The sequence below is a fragment of the Zootermopsis nevadensis genome, unplaced genomic scaffold (assembly GCF_977971745.1).
Source record: "Zootermopsis nevadensis isolate Lab colony 2312 unplaced genomic scaffold, Znev_1.0 Znev_ptg000007l, whole genome shotgun sequence".
NCBI lineage: Eukaryota > Metazoa > Arthropoda > Insecta > Blattodea > Termopsidae > Zootermopsis > Zootermopsis nevadensis.
The window spans coordinates 12,294,909-12,318,437 of NW_028259139.1; the positions used below are offsets into that span (position 1 = coordinate 12,294,909).

Consider the following 23,529-nt stretch of genomic DNA (forward strand, 5'->3'; position numbering starts at 1 on the left):
CAGCCGTGTGACGTGGTTCCCTGTACCCTGAGGAAGATGACGTAGATGGTTCTCGAAACGCTGGTGTCTTCGCCATTCATAACGAATCATTATAATTTGTCGCCGTGAAAGTTTAAGATCATACATCTCAAAATAAAACTTACGATTTCCCGCAAGACGTTCTCTTTATTATAAAGAAGGTGGGGCCAGAATATTAGGATGGCATTCATAATGTCAACACTAACACGTCCTTGATCTCACCACCTCTAATCTCAACTGAGGTGTGCTGTGTGTGCACGATATTCGCAACATGACTTCGGATCCCAGGGTCTCACTATCTTAAAGTACACAGCAAACTTCTCGTAGGCCAGCAGTATCGAATAATAAAATTCGTTGATATCGATTACAGGTTCCATGACAAAAAGCCCACACGAAAATTCCGCACAGAAAAAACCCTGTAGTCATAAATGCTCACCAGATTACATATGAACTAATACAACAGCCCCACTAAAATTGAACAGCGAGTTACTCTTTAGCTCCATTTATTGTTCATCTTTTCTTTCTTTATCCATTTCGCACCTTTATCTCCTTTCGACCCTACTACCGTAATTCTTTCCTATCCTCCTCAACTTCAATTATCAACTACAAATATCAACCGTGCTACGTACTACGTTCTTTCACGTTACCCCATTGGAATTACCTTAAAATGTTGCGTGATCAACACTCGAGAATTAGAACAATTTGCCGTTTAGGTTCATTACGGACACTTTTAGGCCTTTTTTGAGCTCTAAGAAGCACTCATCAAAGCAAGCAAACATATTACAGGCAACTGATAACCTACTAAATGTGTCGGAACAAGAATGAAAAGGCAATTCAAGTCTAACTGTTTGTGTTTATTTAAGACTAGAGATTCTCAATACATCGTGACTTGTAGACGTTTACCGACGTTTCAGATACCCTTGCTGCCTACACCAGGTCGATGAGGGCGATGATCGCCCTGATGATGGAGGCAGCAAGGGTATCTGAAACGTCGGTAAACGTCTACCAGACTACACGGCGCAACAACCCAGAAGTCAACCATCTTCGCACTCTCAGACGCGAAAACCTGAAATTCGCATATTTCATTCCCATGTTTCGAAACTATAGTACATGGCATTAATTATAGTTGATAAATATCACGCAGAAAAATCATGGTCCGTCCAGACACTCAACAATTTTCATGTGGTAGGGAGAAGAAAACGGTTTGGGAACAGCTGTTGGAAATGGTTCACCTGAACATTTCGGTGTAGTGATTATGTGTCGAGCTTCTGAGAACATCGCAACCAACACTTGAACGGAGCACAGGACACGCCTAATATTCTGCCCAATCTACGCTTCTATTACGTAACTCACCATACATAAGACTTGAATGATAATGGCATAAGAATGTATTGATAACAGCAGCGCGGATAACCTTATTAAAATGAATAAAAAAAAGGCTCGCTGTGATAAAAGCTCATTGCTACCACAGTAAATGAGGGTGTAGGGTGCGTCTCCAAACCGACCCCCTATTTTTATTTCAACTTCACATGAAAACAGCGCAAATATTTATTATGAACGAGGGTCTAAATACAGGTAGCCCTGGATTTGCGCCGGTTCAGAATAACGCCGATTTTGAAACCAGAAAGTCAAAAAGTGGGGAAAAATATATTTTACTATTATTTATAACGTCTTACAATGTTTCTCGTAATGCTTCTTATACTAAATCGTAATTCTTACATCGCTGATTTTGAATAAAAATTATAAATACGGTCATCTCTGCAATTACGTATGTTTCGTTAACGCGAATTTGCTCCAATGAGATCGATGAATTGGCAAAAGCTGTTTGTGAATTGCAAACTTTTGCATATGCGAGTTTGCTCTTGTGCTAGAGCGCAGAGGAGCGTTATGGCATCCATGAGGCCCTGTCGTGAAATTTTGAAAGAAAGAAGAAATCACGACAGTGCACACTAAATGTAATGCCATTATATTACCCGTCAATGTTTTGGTGCTGGGAACGCATGTCATTGACTTCCCATTGATTTACATTATAAATGTTGTATCTGTGGGTTTGACTGAAATATTTAAAAGAGATCAGCACAGCGAAGTCGAATATATGCTCCATCTGTCTGAACTTCGATCTCGTGTGGACTTTACACCGCACCAGTATATGCTTGTGTGCACTGCTCGGAAACATCTGACAGTCTCATTAAAACTTCTAATCCGTTAAATAAATCCCACAACGTATATTACACATTCATCCAATGATGAATAAAAACGAAGCACACGGCTAGCTTAGTATTCTGGGTTTTGTGATAAACGCAAATGCAAAGTTGTCTCCTAGTGCTAATAACTACGCCATGCAGCCAAATCTCTGCTCATTCTTAACCACAGTAGTAGGTTTATAACAGCAGGCAAGAAATTTCATGTATCAATTGGATCAGACGATAGATGGGACTCGAAACCGATCTGAACACAGTGGTGGAAAAGAAAAAAATACGTGAAGATGACTATCTTCTGGAACAGAACTACAGTATATAAGACACGCTGATATATTCCTTAAAGACGTTAATCACTTGGATTTGGGAAAACAACTAAGCGAAAAATATTTTTATTCAATGTAAGTTACTAAATCAGAATTTCAAATTATCAGAAAGCTTCCAAAATGTTCGGTTTTCATGCCCTTGGATCAAAATTCCATTTGAAAACATTTGCTCCAGGATAAAATCAATTCACTGATTCGTAGTCACTAAACGCGCGCTGCTGACGTAGTTGTGATTCAACTGAGTCCTCATCTGAAGCAAAGTTCTAGAACTGATAACGATTGCTTACACGGAACATGCATTGGGAGCTGCAGTTGGACTCGAAGTATCTGCTAGGAGCAAACTCTTTTGTGTTTTGAGAAGAAAAACTTGTAACATTCACTGGCCGAAAGGTAAGGAATTTGGTTCACATTATTTATAAATACATGGCATGTGACTAGTCTACATTTAAAAGAGAACAAAAAAAAGTAGACCTAACAGTCAGTTTCCAAAGTTTTGTCCATCAGATAGCAGACTGGATTTTATTAACATTCGTCGTGTCCGGATATTTCCAATATTTGGCCGTTTAGTTCAACAAACAACATGCAAAGTGCCAAGATTAAATATCACTTAACATTCCTTTGTGCAGGTTATACGTAAAGATGCCGCCCAGAACAATCCACCTGCTAATCTGCAACACGCTTATAGTGATACTGCTGACCACCGATGCGCTGTCCCCAACAGAACACAAACTTCCTCTCCCTCAAACAGAAGAAAATCTGACACTCGCTTTGTCAGATGCAGAAAATCTACTTGCTGAAAGCATTCTTTCAAACTCGGTAATAAAAATCGAGTACCGTGGGACACCCGACATTCCACTTAACGATATAAGTTTAGAAGTCGACGACATTGCACTGGTCCACCTTACAGAATTGAAGCTACGAGCTTCACCTTTACATCTGACGTCAGTGACACCAGAACTACGACTGATGAATCTAAATTTACAAGCAAATATAAGTTTGCTTGAAGTTACAGGAAATTACACTGTTTCTATAGAAATCATGAACCACACCGCTAGAGAGTTGATATCAGACAAGGGCAGTATTAATTTAACGTTTCAGAATGTGACACTATCAGGTCTTGTTGGTCTAAATTTGAACGAGAACCATCTACAAGTCCACACAGTGGATTTGCTCTACATACCGACCCTGGTTGTCTTAGTAATGCGCTACAGTGATGACGAAGGCTTTCCTCGCGTAGTTGAAGAACGTAGCAGTACTGTTCAGGGCAGAGTGGAAGAGCCTATATACGTGGACCTGGCAAAACGACTGAACATTCTCATACTTGAAGAGATCAACAGTATATTGAAAAACGTTACGGTCCCTGAACTCATGGGTAACAACTCTGAAACCGAGATAAGTTTTAAAACTAGCGCAAATAACCAAATTGAAAATTTAAATAATTTCGTAGACCACATTTTGAACGTTACGAAAGACAACATTTCAGATCGAATTTATATCCCTGATTACGTAAAATCATTTGAAAAGAAAATAGGTTTTATTCGAATTCGTGGAAGTTTCAAGGCTGAAGATGGATGGCTGAGGAATATGAAGACTCTAAATAGAACTGCTGACGTCACCCTGAAACAAGTGAACGGTAGCTTCGAAGTCAGCACGATCGTGAACTTCGGGACGCTGGACTTCGGATACGCGAGGTAGGACTTGTGATTAAACTACAACTAGTAAGAACTGATAACACGAATTACATGCACACTGCAACTTAATCTACGTGCAGTTTATTAGCATTTATAATATTTAAACACGGTCTGAAGGCATCAGTAGATGTACGATTCTAGGAAGGGCAAGAATTTTGTTTTCGCCACTGCGTCCAGACAGGTTCTGGGGCCCAGCCCCCCTATAAAATGGGTACTGGAGTTCTTTCCTCGCTGGTAAAAGGTTGGAGCATGTTGACCACTCAACTCCTTCCACTACCGAAGTGAAGTCTACATGAAGCTACACCTCTGTTCCCTTATAAATCTCTTCGGAGTACTGCATACTTAGGGTAGGAGACAAAAAAGATAATCAGCCATGTGTGTCTAGCCCTAACACGTTTAGAAAAAATACAAATTTTCATTAAACTTGGTTTGGATGTTATTCAGTACTTCATAATATCCTATTATTGTAATCATCATCATCGGTGTCAACATGGCACCTATGCAAAGTACTAGAAAGAGTGGCACTTAATAATGTTTCTTGAATTTTTGAGTTGTGGATCTTAAAACTATGTAACAATCTTTAAGATTTCTCCTAGAATACTAAGATGTCTTCAGGAACTCAAAATTTGTGATTACTTGTTTATTTGCGGTAAGTAGAATCATTGCTAGTAGAATAGTGACATTTTTGTGGCGACAGGTTATAGTTCTGTGTGAAACCAGGTTTGTACGTAAGATAAAATTCCAAAAATTACTACCTTACCTGGGAAATTTAACTTCTGGACAGTAACCTTAATTTATGTTAGCCTTAGTAAATGTATAAAGGATTTATGGCGAACCAGGTTAAGATGAATTGCTTCATTTTCAGATACTCCGCAAAACTGCTGCATGTTGGCCCGAGCGGTTCACTGAGGGCCACTGTCGGCAAAAACTCGATGTCCTTCCGAATCAGAGTGGACAATGAAGGTGGAAACTGTATGGTCAGCTTGAAAGAGCTAAGAGTGCGGGACATTAACGACGTACGACTAACACTCACTGGTCTTTCTCCATTCAACTGGGTTCTCTCAAAGGTGGCGACATCTGTCACCAACCGATCGAAACTCAACATAGCGAAGGCCATCGAGGAAACAGTTGGGAAAAAATTTCTCGACAAGCTGCAAGATTTTGATTGTGGGCAGTATTTTCCTGAACCTGCCGTACGAGATGCTGATGCTGGAGACAATGAAGTGTAAATGTGAGATTGCGACTTTATAACTCTGTTTTAAATTGAACAAAATGTTAGCCTCACGATCTGGAAGACAATGTCCTTTGGTTGAAATTTTACTTTATTTCAGGTACCGACCTCCTCCACAAGCTCCGCGTTGTATAGGAGCATAAAAGTGTAAAGCTGTGCCATGTAGGCACTTGGGGGGAGTAGTCATAGCTCTTACTCACTGATAACCTCGGCACTAGAAGGGTGTGAGTGGTCAGCGTCACGCCCCAGTCGGGCTTTACCCCTGGGAAAGGACCCCGGTATCCATTGGGTGAGCCCCAGAGCCGGTCTGGACGCAGAGGCTGGAGAATAAAAAACTTCCTCTGTCGGGGATCGAACCCCGGTCGTTCAGTCCGTAGTCAGTCACCGTACTGACTGTGCAATCCCGGATCCTCGGAAAGGAGCATAGCCCGCAAAAAAAACCCCAGCTTTTATGGAAACAAAGTTCATTACCGTGCTCACAAAATCCCGCTACTGAAATCCTTTCCAGAAAGAAATTAATCCAATACACACTCTCAAAACTATGTCGATTTAACAATAATTTTAATATTATTCTCCGAAAGAAGTCTTCACCTATTAAAGGTCTCTTCCCTTCGAGGTTTCCTGATCAAAATTCTGCTCGACTTTGCTCCGTCATCACATCCTCCTCGATCTAATAGCTTCAACCCTCCAGAACCTAGTGGTACCTATATGTAGCACACACTTTAACACTCAGAAATTCTACGTTTTGTCCACAAAGTCTATTTACCAGTTTCATACGATTCTCACTGGAAACAGCGATTATTTCTTGGCGTTAACCATATGGTCATTGTAACGGTAAAGTGTTGTTTTCTTTGCAGTACGAACTGAATTCTTAAATATTGACATTAGCTGTGACATGTGCAGTATAGGGCATGGCGTCTGTTTCTCTGCGTACGTTGTTCACCGATCAAGCACGCATAATAATGGCGAAATGAAGTCAGCATCACAGCAACATCTAGGCACAGGAATCTGAACTAAATCCTGCAGCGCACGCTTTCGACGGCCGAGTCCGTATTGCAAGCAACTGCAGAGGCTATTTTAAATTTCATGAGATCGTGTGTTGTAGATTGCAAAGGAAAACATTTCAAGTGGCATCCATCGGAAATGCCTGAGAAAAATCTTAACTCAGAGTGGCCCCTGGTCCGACCAAGGTTTGAAATAGATTTATGTATTGTTATTCAACTGATTGAATTCTGACGTGGCTAACTAAAAACATATTAACCAAATGACTAGTTGTTTAACAAATATTCACTTAATCGACTAACCAACTAAGAAAATCTAATCAACTCTGTCTAGTCAACTGAGTGACCATGTATCTAATCTAAAAACGTAAACCTAAGTTTTTTTTTAAAAATTTCCAACCAGAAAAATAAAACTGAAATTTTTTGTGTTCGACTCAGAAATCAATTTCCTTCGTTCTCTGAAACCTGCACCCATGCCAGGATCTATGCACCGGAAACTTAATTTCCTTGTTGAAAAGTTTCGGCTACAGAGAGCAGCACAACATGCCTCCGTTCTTCCTGCCATCTGGAGACCATATTACAAACTACGAGCAGAACGTTCTACCCCCACCGTTCAGAAGCTACGTATTATGTAACGAAGTATTGGGAAGCTGGTTGTCGCTCAGATGGTCAATACATTCCCGAATTTATGGAACCGAAGGTTTATTAACGTGTTCTTAACGTCCACTCCAGACAGAAATGCACGGTCACCTTCATGATGTAGTTATTTTACCATCGGTACCCACTCGTTAGGAGCAGGGTCACTCTCGATACGAAGGTGGCTAAGAGATAGTTGTCTGACCCTACCAGGGGCAGAACGTAGTTCGTCCAGCGAGTAGCCTAGACTGAAGTACAGGTAATATCGTCAATTTATAGTGACAATGCTGTGAAAATACTTGCGTAACAATTTTCTGTTATTTACTGGAAGAAGATCTAGACTCCAGACTCTTAACTCTACTGTTTACCTCTGAGGAGAAATCTCATCCTATCTCTGAATAAGGAATTTCTTAGGATGCTTATGTTCTGTCCCAGTGAAATGTCAAAGGCTACGAGTTCTTCGACACTTAGCGTGAGTTGACATCGTTGTTAAGCAGAGCATAAAAATAAGAGACAATGAACTTAATGCGTGCAGTTATTGCCTTGATATGGGGGATACAAACTTTGCTTTGTAATTTCACTTTTCAGAACGCGACAACTCTATTCACGTTTTGAAATCAGTCACGTGAAACATCGATAGATATTGCACGGCCAGTCCAGGTTTACGCAGATACGGCTGAGTTAGGCTAATTCCTGGTTTATGTAACAGCGTCGAATGGGAGGGTTAGTTTCAATAAGGAATTGGAAAGGACTCGGAAAGAAGTGACCGTAGAGTTTATACACACACAAGCTTGGAAAGTCTGAGGAAAACACGGATACTAAGGAACATTTCTACAATTCCAGAATTAGAACTCCCAAAGATGCAACTGTCAAGATCGTCTGATGCATTGGTCTATTTCATCTGCAGGTTTTAGCAGAGTAGTAAATAGACAAATATCATAGCCACATTTGCAGGAAGATTATGAATGCTAATTAGCTCAAATCTATATTTTGATACATAAAAAGCCAGATATAGGCTTAACGAGAAGGAGAACATTAATACGGATATCAAATCTAAAACTTCTTGACGATGGTGAAGAGTCATTCGAATAAAAATTTCCTTGGATATTATCCATCGTCTAGTAAAATATAAAATATAAAACGTAAAACGACGTTTCGGAGATAGAGCTAATCCCTATCTCCGGACCGGAGATAGGGATTAGCTCTATCTAGTGGGCCCAACTGTGTAGGAACCTGAAGACGGAGATAGAGTCCCATCTCCGAAACGTCGTTTTACGTTTTATATTTTATATTTTACTAGACGATGGATAATATCCAAGGAAATTTTTATTCGAATTAATACGGATTTTAAAGATATTGGATATGACGGTGTGAAATGGATTCATCTGGTCAGTAGGCTGGTTTGTGAACGCAATAATGCACCTATAAAACTCAAGGGAACTTCCTGAGCAGCTGAGCGACTACCAGCTCTTTCTAGAGCATCATGTACTCATTTATTGATCCACGCGAATATAGCCTATAGCGACCATTGTCTTTTTCTGATATCATTGAGCACTGACGTCATACCTTTGCCTGTCTTCTGCGATTTGTCGTAGGAAATATCGAAAAATCAAATGTTCTTATTTCTGACGACATAATTCCACGGATTTGAGGTTGTCATGGCTGTTAGTCATCGTCCTGATGATGAAGGCAGCAAGGACCTCTGAAACGTCGGTAAACATCTACCCGACTATACGGCGCAACAACTCAGAAGACAGCCATCTTTATAATTCCACGGGTTTCATGTTACGGAAAAGCGCGGAATGACTTGCCTCTAGACGAAGGCAATTGTGTTCTTGTAACGGTAATAAAACGAAGACCCAGAGACAGCCCTTTCGACGGCATTCTTTCCCTTTATGCTTACTCACTGAACCCTCCGTTATTTCTATGATTTCTTTCATTTCAACTTAACATTATAACATTACACAGAACTATAAGAGCTGTGAAGACTTCTGAGCTGTTTGTATTATATCCGCCCTGAAACTTATCTGAAATCAGTGGCGGAAACATAGCAGCAGTTACGGGTATTCTTAGCGAGGGAACTCTGCGTTTTATAGTTTTCTGAATCCTTATCGTGTCTGTCTGCCCGTCCGTCAGCATGACTTAACCCAAGAACCACTGGACGGATTTGAATGGTTCATTACCGTGTTCGTAATATCCCGGCAATGCACCTTATTCTGAACAAAATTAACCCTGTCCACATCTTTACATGTCATTTATGGCTCATTTTAATATTATCATCCCGATTACACCCGTCTCCCAAGTTGTCTCTTCTCTTCAGTTCTTAATTTTTGTGAAATGCGTATCTTTAGAAACTGGCTAAGTGTCACATAAACTAGGGGTAAGATGGGAATCTAATGAACAAAATTAGATTATTCCCCCCAAAACGTTTAGTGTAGACCCTCATTCCGTCAACAAGTAACTACATCAGAATCAATCAAGCAGTTATGAAGATAGAAAAGACGCTTACACACACGACCTCCCAATTATGGGTTCATTTTACACACTTCTAACAACGACAGCATAGCGACATTAACGAGAATTACGTAGATTTTCAATGAAGGAGCGAGTGGTAGTCTATAATCGAAGCCCGCCACTGGATGTAAGCTGTCTGAAAGCCACACTTCAGCCACTACTCACATCAACAGACGATACTTCTCTTGTTGTTAATTACTCAAAACGCGCGTACACGCACGCTTCGTGACACAGCACAACTGTGCACGAAGAAAGGGTTTATTTTCTCAAGACAGAGAAGGCGAAGTCTTCCAGTTACCGTAATAAAGATAACAGACTCTGGAATAATAGAAATGTCAGTCCATTAGGGGAACAATGTAAATTTAAGGGCTTTAAAAAGACTCTTGTTACACCTACCAAGAACAGTTCTCAGGAAATGGTATGCAAGAACATATTTCGTTCCTTCTCACACCATACTCTGCTGTCACGTAGACACACAGCCGCGTAAAGATAAAGAACCACGCTCTCCAGACTGCAGCATAGATGATGGCCAGTGGTCAGTTATGTTCGCCCAAGGAAGACAAGGCGGTAATGGTGACATGAAGATATCCAGACACCAGACGAAACACTATTAGCCTACTAACTAACTATAGATGGCTTACCGAACCCGAAGGTTCATCACCGAATTAACCAAAGCCCTCCACCGGACCCTGTCCTGGGCCAACAAAATCCAGTTTCCTTCGACTCCTATCTCCCATAGATCCCGCCTGACATTATCCTCCCATCTACGTCTAGGTCTCCCCAGTTGCCTCTTCCCCTCAGGCTTCCCAACTAATACCCGGTGCACACCTCTTGTCCCATCCACGCGTGCTACATGCCTCGCCCATCTCATTCTTCTAGACTAAATCACCTTGATAATATTGGGAGAGGAGTACAGATTTTTAAGCTCGTCATTATGCAGTTTTCTCCACGCCCCATCGTCTTCTCTCCTAGGCCCAAATAACCTCCTCAACGTCCTATTCTCAAACACCTGCAATCTGTGTTCCTCCCTCTGAGTGAGAGACCATGTTTCGCACCCATACAAAACAAGAGACAAAGTTATTGTTTTGTATACTTTAATTTTCAGGTTACTATTAGCCTACTGTCCACAAAAACGATTCACAAGTGGAAAGGAAGATTTTCTTCCTATTCAACTACTGTGGCCTCTTTAGCTGGTGTTTTACAGTACAACTGAATTCATGACGTATCAACTTTTATATTATTTTCTTTGGTAAGTTGTGCAGTGAACTGACGGTAATGGAGACAGACAGGCACTTGTTAAACAAAAACTATGCTTTTGCTAAACTTGTTGCCATGATCCAGCGTCTTCAAGCCTGGTCCACAGTACACGGTTTAAGAAGAGCTAGTCTGTATTAAGTGACAATGATTACATCTGTTGTAAAAAATAATTAAACTTGGAGAATAAGGAACTTTCAAATCTTGTGATTTTAGTCAAATACTTTCAGGACGATACACCAAGGAGACGTGAGATAGAAGTGAGGAATGTTTACAGAACTTTAGTCGGGAAACCAAAAGATGAGAGATCATTTGTGTGTGTGTGTGTGTGTGAGAGAGAGAGAGAGAGAGAGAGAGAGAGAGATAAATGGCATCATGAAGTAATGCAGCATCCAGCGCAAAGAAAGAATAAGTGAACAAACGAAGAAATGAATGGAATTAGCATGACTCACGCACGGGCTATTAGAATAGCAAAATATACTTTTGCTAAAGGAAGAAACACACACACACACAAAGATAAGGCTGCAGCCTGGACCAGAAACACTTCATCTCTGTTCACCATTAAACAGTCGTTTTATTTATAACATGTAAATCGAACCCATTCGTCGCTTGTACCTTCATTGTAATTCAGGACTGTCTTATATCACATTTTATGAACGCGTTTCCAGGAAATTTTCCTTCCGAACCATTCGCTAATCTGCATTCCGCACTGTCTGGTAACTGCGAGAAACATACGTTGATTGCATAGAAATTGATCTACTTCTTTGAGTACATGTGAGGAGACAAACCAGAACATTTGTAAATGCGCTTTTTCTAACTATCAATTCGTGGTGATAAATAAAGAACATAGTAAAGTTGCAATCTTCAGTACTCATCAATCAGGCCATGTGCCCCACCCCTTCCGCCTGGCGTAGACGCTAAAAAAATAATTTTGACGTCACAATGAATCGAAAGTGTTTCCAAACTTTTGTTCTGGAAACTAAAGCTGATAAACTGTTATATATTAATATATAACTTGTAAACAGCCAAGAAAATTCTTTTAATTTTCATAGACTGCATTAACCCTTTAAAGCTGAGAAGGTACTATATGTACCACGTGTTTTAATGATCTGTAACGCTGCATTTTGTATTTGTGATTCTTACTGTAAACATCGATTATTTCCTCAAAAAGCACTGATGATGGAGGCAGTACGACCTCAGAAACATTGGTAAACATCTACCGGACTACACAGCGCAACAACCCAGAAATCTTCATACTCACGCTGTGAAAACCTCAAATATTACGAGAAGTGTTGTGTTTTCTTTGAGGTAAGAACATTATTATAATGATAATATGAAGGAGGACGATATTGGCGGAGCATGTAGAACGCACGGGGAAAAGGGACAATATTTTGGTTAGGAAACTTGAAAGCAAGATATATGTCGGAGCCATATGAGCGAAAGGAAATACAATATTAAGATGGATTTTAAGGAAATATGGTGAGAGGTTGTGGATTCGATTTAATTGGCTTAGGATGGAATCCATAAAACAAAGCCTTAACCCAAAGCTTCATTACCGTGTATAAACAAACCTGCCACAAGTCTCTAACCTCATCTATTTAAATCCAGTCCATATTCCACGCCTAATTTAAGATTCATTTTAATATTACACGAACCTACCACCTGCAGAAATGTTATTATGTGTCTGGCGATAATGGAGAGTTAACGTGCATTGAAATAAATGAGAATGAATGTATCAGGAACAGTGTTGGTGACTGAGTGAAAGAAAGGGGTGTGTTTTGGAACGGGTTGTAGGCAAGAGGACGAGAGTACCGGATCGCCGTGTCCATTAGGGCGAGGTTACGGACTGCACCGCTCAACTGTTTGTTGTGTGGTCGCCTCAAGGTGTAAAGGACTGTAAAAGGCGACGTCACGCGTCACTCCAGGACCACCTGGTACTTTCATAACCACGGAAAGTGCTCGTGATGTGGGAGGTCCACATTCGAAACTAGAGGTCGGCTTTCTGAGCTGACAGTGGTCAAATTTCTCCAGATCGAAGGATAGTCAGTTGGAAAACCGACTGACTTTACGTAGGGTTTTCGTTATTTTCCTCAGTCCCCGCAAGTGAATGTTCAGATATGACAATTAAAATAGGTTGCAGATGCTTCTATAGACGTCTTTTTCTAATTTCAATTATGTTATGTAACTTCGACAGTCGAATCAGCGTTGCTTTCTGTTTCGCATATTTGAGGCCCGGTTCGAATCTCAAGCCAGATACCGGATATCCTAGTAAAGGCAAAGTTAAAGTCGTCCCTGATACTTACTAAGCACCACGCATAAAGATGTTTTATAATGCGGAGGTGCAGATTTACTCATTCTTGTCATCGGCACTAGATGGGGTGAGTGGTCAGCTTCATACCCCGTCGGATTCATGACATGGTCCAGTAATAAACGCTTACGTTGAATACAAGACAAAGATTTTTTAACCAGCTGGGCGACTCTTAGCTTCTAAACGAGGACTCTGCTCCACAGAGTTAGAATACTGTAATGCTTTATGACTTAAGGCCCCTTCACCGCGGCGGACAAACGTGTGTGTCGGACAACAGACAGAAGGAGCCATGACGAAGCGCGATGCATGCTGCATTTGTTTCAATAACAAATACTGTTCTGTTTCACAGGCACTGACACCATTAGGCAGGTTTTAGAAGCACATATAAAAAGACAAAAAGTGTAAACGAAAGAAGGAAAGCGAATAACGGCTTAAATTACGTGAAAAATCGTCTCCCGTAGAATTTCAACGGGCATCTTCATTACTAATATTAAATAAATCTAGGATAAATAACAAATGGAGATATAAAGTGAGATGAAGTGACTAAGAATAAGGCTCAATGGTGTGCGTTTGTAATCATGATGATAAACCACTGGGTTCTGTGATAAGAAATTTATTAGTCTGATAAATTTCAACAGTTGAAGAAATACTCTGCATTTAGTTAATTTCTTGATAAAAGTTTATTTTTTATACACTGCTTGTACTTAACTCAAAAGGATTCTAAATCTCATGAGTGTACAATATAACGGAGCTTTCGCTCTTGGGATAATTGACCGTAAGAATATTTGTGTATTATATTCTTGGACTGTTAAATTACAGGCTTGCGTTTATGTCAATGACGAAATAATATAGACAGACAGATGTTAAAAGCGGTGTATTGTGTTAACATCTCGGAATATTTATAACGCTGAATAACGTTCTGATAACTTAATTGGTGAATGCATCAAGACAGTCAGTCACTGCTTGTGGCAGTCCGGACGTACAATGAATGGGTTACTGAGAAATATCTTTGATAGCTGTACAGATAATACTGACAGCCACAGATATACATAAGCTCTTAGTTACATCACGTGTTTCATGTCACCAATCTAAAGCACGTATAATGTACTTAATTGATCAGTTAGTCAATTCAATGTCCGTGTGTTCCAATCGTCGACTTAATTTCTAGGTACGACTGTATAACTATATCTGGTTTTTCCAATGTCATTATTTACCCTAATTACTCCAATTTATAAGGGAAGAAGTGCTTATGACGTCATCTCTATCCCGTGTTTTCTTCTTTGTGTGTGTCCCCACAATGATTGAAATTATAAGAAAATAATGACATTGTTTCGTAAATAATTATTCCGTTTGTTGCAGATAATCCTTCAACTGAAGATTTCTGTCTTCTGGGTTGTTGCGCTGAATATCGCCCTGATGACGGAGTGGTTAACATCGACCAGACTACACAGCGCAACAACCCAGAAGACAGAAATCTTCATACTAAGAATCAACCTGATGACGGAGGCAGTATGACCTCTGAAACGTTGGTAAACATCTACCAGCTACACAGCGCAACAACCCAGAAGACAGAAATCTTCATACTAAGAATCAACCTGATGACGGAGGCAGTATGACCTCTGAAACGTTGGTAAACATCGACCAGACTACACAGCGCAACAACCCAGAAGACGGAAATCTTCATACTAAGAATCGCCCTGATGACGGAGGCAGTATGACCTCTGAAACGTTGGTTAACATCGACCAGACTACACAGCGCGACAACCCAGAAGACAGAAATCTTCATACTAAGAATCAACCTGATGACGGAGGCAGTATGACCTCTGAAACGTTGGTAAACATCGACCAGACTACACAGCGCAACAACCCAGAAGACGGAAATCTTCATACTAAGAATCGCCCTGATGACGGAGGCAGTATGACCTCTGAAACGTTGGTTAACATCGACCAGACTACACAGCGCGACAACCCAGAAGACAGAAATCTTCATACTAAGAATCAACCTGATGACGGAGGCAGTATGACCTCTGAAACGTTGGTTAACATCGACCAGACTACACAGCGCAACAACCCAGAAGACGGAAATCTTCATACTCACTGTCGTGAAAACCTCAAATCTTACAATCCTTCAACTCTTCACCTCGGGTGTCATAGCCAGTTCTATTTAAATAATAACACCTATTATTATTCATATAGTTTAAGTTACAAAGCAGTTTATAAAATTTTATTCAAGACTAATCCGTCTTTTCAGACATCGATGGAATTGACTCAGAATCATGTCGCATGGCGGGTTTTTATACGTATTCTGCGGTGTTAACACTTCGGGTTCTGTTACCAGGGTAAAAGTTACTTAATTAGAATGTTATTCAGTCAGTAAATTAAAGTATGTGTTCATGTTTAATACTCATTTTAAAAGCCTGAAGATTGTTACAGACAGAAAGACAACTGTTTCTGCATAGAATTAATATAAATCCAGGGAGATCAGTTTGTAACACAGACTTTCATAAATCCGCTTATAAACTGCATCTGCACCCTTCTTATGCCAACCCCACCAAAAGTCAGTTTTGTGTGGTTGGCACTCCTGCTTAGTGTTCTGGAAGTGCCCGACTGAATCCTGTCCCCTACGTTTGGCTGTCATGGTTCAGTTTCTTAGTTGATTTCCTCAGTCCCTGTGGCATAATGGTAGTTCATTATCAGTTTTCAGAAACGAGAAAGAAGCCTTGACATCGTGTGTTGCATCGCAGCATTAAAGCCTTACAGCGATATAAAGCAGAACAATGCAAGCGTAATGGAGAAACCTTGAAGACAGGTTCTACTTGAAATATTGATTGCCTTAAATTTAATTAATTTTAAATGTACAGTTTCAAGTACACTGGTCAAGAACTTGCTAATATTTGCTCCTCTGCGCGTGAGAGGTCAGGGTTGAGCTCCTCAAAGTCTTTTGCGGCATCTCTACTTGTATCGCGACTTAAATCGACTTTTAAAGAAATTTAAAATAACGTATGTATTAATTTAACGTGTACTTTATTCAACCTTCTCTTACGAGTATGTTACTCTTCTTAACAACCGAAATGTTCCGAGGATTGGCTGTCTTCTGAGACGACTGTAATCTGGTATGAATTTACGAACGTTTCAGAGGTGTTTACTGTCTCTATCTTCAGTCTTGAAGCAGTATGCTTCTCGGAACGTTGGTATTCACTCACAAGTCCACACGGCATCACAATCCAGGGGGCACACATCGACTTCTGACTTGAAGATCCGGAGATCTTTAGAAGTTAGCAGCCACTGAGCTAGCAAGTCAAGAATTTGCCTGCCTTTAAATAAACCAGAACGTTTGTTACCATATTTAAACATTAAAGATATAAAATAATGACAGCAACGAAACAACTCTATTATCCTCAAATCGTTGTCGTGTCATTACCATTATTAAGTCCTATTCGGAAGGTCCCGGGCTCGAACCTCGGCTACACTCACTGAAATCACAATTTTCCTCATTTCCTCAAGCCAGATACTGAGCCTGTAGCATGTTTTATAATGCCCTCAATATAATTCTTTGAATGTAATATATCTGTAGTCTGAAGTCCTAATTGTGTTTATGGTATCTCATTAGAGACCATAATACTGTTCTTAATTCGCGGAAGGTAAAAAGGGCCTTAAGTCAATTACCATTCCCATTACCTAAGGCCTTCCTACCAAGCTTCAAAGACATAATAATAAAATGCTTTACCAAATTAGGGGCAAGCCTTCATTTATATTAACTTTCAAGGCGAGAAAATAGTTTTATTGTAACTACTTCACGTGGATGGATACCCCACTAATATTAACTGTTTTCACTGATTCTTATTTAGAAAGTCAAGTGGATAGTAACCGTTGCAAGACGCCTCAGCGTCGAAAGACAACCACGCCCCTAACACACACACACGTCAATCTGATCTGTTAACTTTTATGACATGAATTATCTGTATATTTAACATAGACTCAAGGGCGCTGAAGAAAAGAATCACTTCACTTACAGCACTGGCTGGCTGCATGCACGCCAGATGATGCATCCATTCATGTTCTGGTACACCGGATTATCTGTATAAATGTAACGCTTACTCGATGGTCTGCATGAACGCAAGGTCGCTGGATCGAATCCCATTATTGGAGTGGATATTTTTCCTAGTTTTACTGTGTTTTAAAGCTTCCTCACGGCGTGTCGGAAAGGACAACTGTCTAAGGATTCGTCACACAATTTCATAATTTCGCATTGCTGTCTTTGAAATATGTCTTAAGTACGATTGTAAGTACAACAAAGATGTGAATAGATGAAATTGTTTGCTGACAAATAAAAATACAAAAATAATGATTTGTTCTCAAGCTAAGGCGTCAAGATTTGTGATCGAAAATGCTCATTTTTGGAGCAAAATACAGAGAATTTAGAATATTTCTGAGCTTACAAATTCTAATCCTTCGATATCCTAAAATTTACTACGTCAAATAACAAGTTTTAAAACTTCTTCTTCTACTGCTTAAGGTAAAGTCTCTTGACGAACAGACTGTCAAATTAGACTGTTATTAAGTCAGTATATACATCTAATGAAACACTTTTCGTGTGTCTTTGAAAGGCACTCCTGTGTTTTTCAAATCAAGGATATCAATAAGAATTATTTTGGATAAGTATTTTCTTACGTTACGACCTTTGACCTCAACGTCAACATTGAGATGAAGCTGTGGTCATCCCATTAGTATAATTTTCATTCCCAGAAGCTGGCCTCAAGCTCTCAAATTCCTACCTGCAATTATCTGACGCCCCCATGCAGCATCGTAACACGTGTTTTTATAATATGTGGCGCTGAGATGAATGAGCGGCCTGCAACCGTGTGCTGTGGTGCACAGCGATTACTCTAGTAATGTAAACGTAAGGCAAGACAATTAGACGCGGATTACGAGAACAAATCCATCTGTAAGAACAGATTCTGTGTATCGGGTGGGGGCTGGGTTTTCCATAGGAACCGGAAAAACAGAAAACTTGGCCCTTATATACACAGAACTTAGCTCACAGCGGTGTAAAATTTTTCTTGATCAGCTGATAGTTATACAGCTGGTCAAGAAATACCTCACATTTTTAAAACTGGTAGAATAATTATTTTAGTTACCAAAGCCAGCCATTGGACTTCTTTTGGGCGAGTTCAATCCATTTCACAATTTCTCATCTAAGCATGCGATTCCTGAATGAACTCTTTCCTTGAGCTTCTTCGACCAAATTTTTTTGTTAATTTACTGTTTGACTTAAGAGAGCCACATTTTCAGACAATTTCATTATTATTTATTGTTGCTTATTTAACGACGCTATCAATAGCTCAAGACATACAGCGTCGGATGAAACGATGATTATGAATAATGAATTGGAAAGAATATTGAAGGAAGTGGCAGTGGCCTAATTTAAGGCGCTATTCCAGATTTTGCTTGGAGGGGCAGATAAAACCACGAATACCATGCTCCAGACCAAGACCTTCGTCATAGGCAGGATGTTTGATAATTTATTACTGTTTAATTAGCCACTTTAATACTGGGCCGAAAACGTTCTCCGTAATTTATTACTTAATCTCTTAGAACCAAATTAATTTATTTTTCACATAAAACCTAACGTAGCGTGTCGAGTGGTTGGCACGCCTGCTTCGTTTGCTAGACGTCCCGGATTGTCAGTCAGGAAACCAGTTACCAAGATATACACTTTTCGTGGATTTCCTCAGTCTCTCGAGATAAATAATGTGACAATTACCCCGCGGTTGTGTGATCTTTCACAGATCACACAACCATTCAGCCTGTGCCCTTGAATAAGAATCGGTACGTCCGAAAAAGTAATTTAATACGAGCTGCAAAATCCGGTACCGTGGTTCTGTCTGTTCGAGGCTTAACCACAGCTGGTGCGTTACTATTCACTGTGCCTTTACGTTTATCGAACTAACGGCATTTCTGCGCGGGCGGTTGCCCCCAGAAGCAGGAGGACGAGTGGGAGCCTGGGTGGGGCATCTCTCCAGTACGGCACGACGCGAGAGGTAATGAGATCGATACCAGTCATAGTCGTTCCTTACATTCAATTTACTTATCTCGTACGACGCCAACCGAGTTTCTAAGAAATTCATTTACTATTGTGTACTTTACAATTAAACTTATTAGCACCATTACCAACGGTTATTTTCGTGATATCAGCGTAACAGGGGTGGACAACATTTAAGTGAAAAAAACCACGACCTTAACCGGAAACTTTCATTGCTTTGTTGATGTCCGTCTTCTGGGATGTGAAGCCGTGTGAACTTGTAGGTAGATACAAACGTTTCGGAGGAGCATACTGCCTCTGTGGTCAGGTCTAAAGTTTAATATCGACAATTTATCAACTATGTTTAATTCGAAATAAGATGAGGACAGACTTTCTGAGGCGCTAAATATCCTAATAACTTCGCTACAGGGGTCGAAAGTGTGAATAGCATTTTGGCCATACTTGTGCGTCCGATTCTTTCTTCGCGTTGCTGTGGGCCGATCCCCCATCAAAGGGGTCCTACCGATCACGTATCTAAATTACACTGTTTCAGAATTGCTTCCCAATCGGGTCACTTCGAAGAACCAAGGTTGCGAACAGGCCCAGGTAGGGGGCAGACAATGAGTTCAAAAAGGACGGCCATGTGCTATTGTAACATCTGAGCGATAAAACGGGGGGTAAGTTAGGAATATACAGGTCTGAACACTTGGTGGCTCAGTCAGTGAAATAAATCGATAAAACTCCAAGGTCGGGGTCTACTTCCGGGTAGTAGCATACGTAGTCTCTATTCACTGCAACCGCAGACCTCCATATAATTCTATTCTTCCATCTAAATGCGTGTCGGTCTGCCTAGCAGGTGTGTGCACGATTGGATACTGTTTACCAAAATTATTATTATTATTTCTTCTTCTTTTTCACAGGTTTGTCCTGGTCCAGTGGTGAGCCCCACCGACGATGTTTAAGTTTCCGTTTGTAGCACTTTCGTTATTATGTGCAATGTTTCTTGTAGAGGCCGCGCGAGAAGTGGTGGCACTTGCGCGAAGAACTGCTTTTGACCGAATCGTTCGATTTATGCTCTAGAGGGGAATCACACACTGCCTCTTATAGATAAGCTATTGGGTGCTTTCCTGCATTGTTTCCGGATATTTTTTGTACTTTAATTATAATTCCTGTGGATCCTGTGATCACTTCTACGATAAAACATTTCATATTTCACAATTTGCTGAATTTCAATACTGGTATTTTTGAAATTATAATTTGTTTTCGGACTCTTGTGTTATATTCATATCCAATGGTGTTGCTATAATAATTCAATTCAATTAAATTCTTTATTATTAATAATAATAATCAAAAGTAATTCCAATAATTATAGGAGCAACTGGAACTGTCTCCAAGTCACTCAAAAAATATTTCGCCAACATCCCGAGCGAACACGACATCAGGGAACTTCAGAAATCCGCCATTCTAGGAACATGTTACATAATTTCGAAAGACGCTCATGTAAAATACATAATACTGCCTCGCACGAAATCTGTTTAATGCATGTAACATGGATTAAAAAACAAAATGTTTTTCAGAAGCAGCTGCTGCACTATATACCTCAGGGGTAAGGTTTGTCTCAGATATACAAAAATAAATACTCTGCAAAGTGGTGAATAAATGGCATAATAATATATCAGTCATTATAGTGACTAGCTACGGGTTTGATCCCCGACGGAGCAGAGAATTTTTCCTCTAGCCTTCTGCGTCCAAACCAGCTCTGAAGCCCACCTAACCTCCTATCCAATGGGTACCAGATCCTGGGTAAAACGCGGCCGGGGCGTGATGCTGACCTCTCACCCCATCTAGTGCCGAGGTCAAGAATGAGTAGGAGCTATACCTCCACTAAAAGAGAAAATTCTTATGTGTTTGTAATAGTAGTATGGAGTACGCTTGTAATATGGAGTACCATTTTGTTGGCGGAACGAAGTGTGACAACACTGTTATTAACCACCATGCAGACGCTGAGGTAGAATGCTATTGGAATCCTGCAGTTCTTTGCTTAAGTAAATCGTTGTCTTTGTTGACGTATGTCGACGGACTGGCTTTCCACAAAGAAGACATTTTGCGCGTGCAGCTGTGTCAGGTACAGAAAAAGACGTTCAGGTAAGGTGATCAGAAACATTAAAAGTATTTTCGAGAATGTGGGCTCGATTCAACTGGCTGAGTGTGTATGTAATTTCGGGATTTTTTGAACACGGCGACGAACATTTCGAGTCCATAAAAACGGTGATTTCCTCAATCAGATGAACAATAATCAGCTACTTGAGGAATACCTTGTACCACTTTGTAATCAGAGTTCATGTCACATCAGAAGCAACCAATTAGACGGCCGGAAGGGATTCACTTTACCTACGTCACGGATGGAATGCGATTAGTAGCTTTCACCCAAACGATTCAGAACGCCATTTCGAAACGAACGGCACCTTTACACCTCGCAGGTGCCAGAGATCACCTGTCCGATTGCAATCGAGTAATGCCTCTTTGGATCGTGTCGGCAATATAGAGGACAGTGTTACCGACACTGGAACATTCGAACAAAGGCGGACTGATTCGAAAAAAATTGAAAAATCATAAGGGATGTTACATCAATAACTGGCACCACTGTGGACAGTCAATCTTGAAGTTAGCTCAGCTACTCAAAAAACGTCCGTCCTGTCTTTTATGGAACCCGAAAGTTCATTACCGTGTTCACAGGATCCTGCTTTGAGCCAGATAAATCCAGTTCACATCCTCACGTCCTGGTCCCCTGTGATCCATTTTAATAATATCCTCCCATCTGTGATTAAATCTCTCAACTGGTCTCCTTCCTCCAAGTTCCTCGACCAAAATTTTGTACGTGTTTCCAACAGGTGCTTCAAATATTACAACTTAAAGTCCACGTTCGATTCCCGATAAAACACCGCCCAAGTAAAGAGAGTGACTAGCTTCCCTGTGACCCACATTCTGACCTGCCGATCAGTATCAAGCTCACGTACAGTGGGTGAAACACTGGAAGTTAGCGTGACGTCTCTGCTAGGTCACACTCAGCTACAAGAGTCAAGTGGTCGTAGGTCTCAGTCCCGCTCGACACATGAATGTTCATGTTTTACTCCGCAAGTGAATGCTTTTGGCTGGTCAGACCGTCCAAGTAGTCCTAACAAATGCCTGGATTAATTCATGATGCTTTCATAATTAACTCCGAACCAACATAAATCACACGGCCTAATCGGTGACAGCTGACAACAGCAACAACCATCATGATGATGATAAAAAATAATAATCTAATTTGATCATTTGTCCGTGTGGTAATGAAGTAGGCATGTGATATTGGCAATTTAATTACCGTTACGTTTAAAAAATTTAAACTTAAAAAGCTTCTCCGTGTAATTAAGTACAGTGGCATGCAAAGACAGGCAGAGCGTGAAGGTATGGCTCCACTTATTCTTCAATTTTCGGTCTCCCAGACTGTGTCTCGTCTTTGTTGTTTTGCAACTGTCACTCATGAGATTTGAGTTTCTCACGCCGATGAAGATGTGGGATGCGACGCTGTGAAGGCTTCTAGGATATTATCAGTTTCGGACGAACATATTGCTTCCATCAACAGGGTTGTTTTGGGTCGCTCAACTATCCAAGAAATATCCCAACATTTTTGGAACTTGAAGGTGATATGTCATATTCACAAAATTTCGACACTAGACACTCTCATAAGCCAGGTTGAATGCCCCAAATCATAAGATAAAAGTCTTGGTCACGCCAAGCAGAAAACTTTTATCTCAGGTCTCAGTTCTGGTCAGAAGCTGTCACACGAACGTTCTGTTTGTGTTTTAAAATTTCGTTTTATTGACAGACAGCATAACATTCCTATTCAAGTGATTCACTTCTTGAGGTCCGTTGCGTTTTGAATGACAGTGTAATCGCTCTCAATCCAATTCTTTCGCTCATGTCCGTATCGGCACACCGATTGTCATTTCCAGCAAGTCCCTACCGACGCAGAGTCGCTTCTAGCATTTAACCGATTCTACTGTGCTGTTATGTTGATTCCAACTACTGTGGTGGATAAAAATAAACAACCGCTAACTTGCGCAAAATGGCTGCCTAACTCGATCGACCACACCCGACAGAAAGAGACAGAGGTCTGGAGAAGAAAGTTGTCTGACCGGAAGTCATCTCCTCCCACCTGGCCACACCCTCAGTGACATCATCGGTATCCTGTGACATATGCAACCATTTCGTCATATTTCACAAGTCTGATTTGCTTTTGGCATGAGACGGATTTACTTTCCGTAACACAGTTCCAAACAAAAACTTC

General features: G+C 40.5%; 1 protein-coding gene and 1 long non-coding RNA gene across 3 annotated transcripts in view; one reads left to right on the forward strand and one right to left on the reverse strand.

The window, feature by feature from the left end:
- Positions 1–23,529, reverse strand: part of LOC147874613 (uncharacterized) — a 202,205-nt gene that overhangs the window by 146,753 nt on the left and 31,923 nt on the right. The gene's annotated exons all lie outside the window — the stretch shown is intronic.
- LOC110831785 (uncharacterized) lies at positions 2,671–6,895 on the forward strand. Of its 2 annotated transcripts, XM_087344281.1 has the most exons (4): positions 2,671–2,932; positions 3,169–4,233; positions 5,099–5,464; positions 5,565–6,895. In XM_087344281.1, the coding sequence occupies exons 2-3, from the start codon at positions 3,182–3,184 to the stop codon at positions 5,460–5,462; spliced, it is 1,416 nt and encodes a 471-aa protein (XP_087200407.1). In that variant the 5' UTR covers positions 2,671–2,932; positions 3,169–3,181; the 3' UTR covers positions 5,463–5,464; positions 5,565–6,895. The 2 variants fall into 2 exon arrangements, with proteins under 2 accessions (XP_087200407.1, XP_021923873.2); XM_022068181.2 differs by having other exon boundaries at positions 2,673–2,932; positions 5,099–6,895.

Bases quoted from the DNA above. Each gene is read 5' to 3' on its own strand.
- LOC110831785 (XM_087344281.1), top strand. From the start codon at position 3,182: ATGCCGCCCAGAACAATCCACCTGCTAATCTGCAACACGCTTATAGTG. The intron at 4,234-5,098 runs GTAGGACTTGTG...CTTCATTTTCAG, and splicing joins CTGGACTTCGGATACGCGAG to ATACTCCGCAAAACTGCTGC.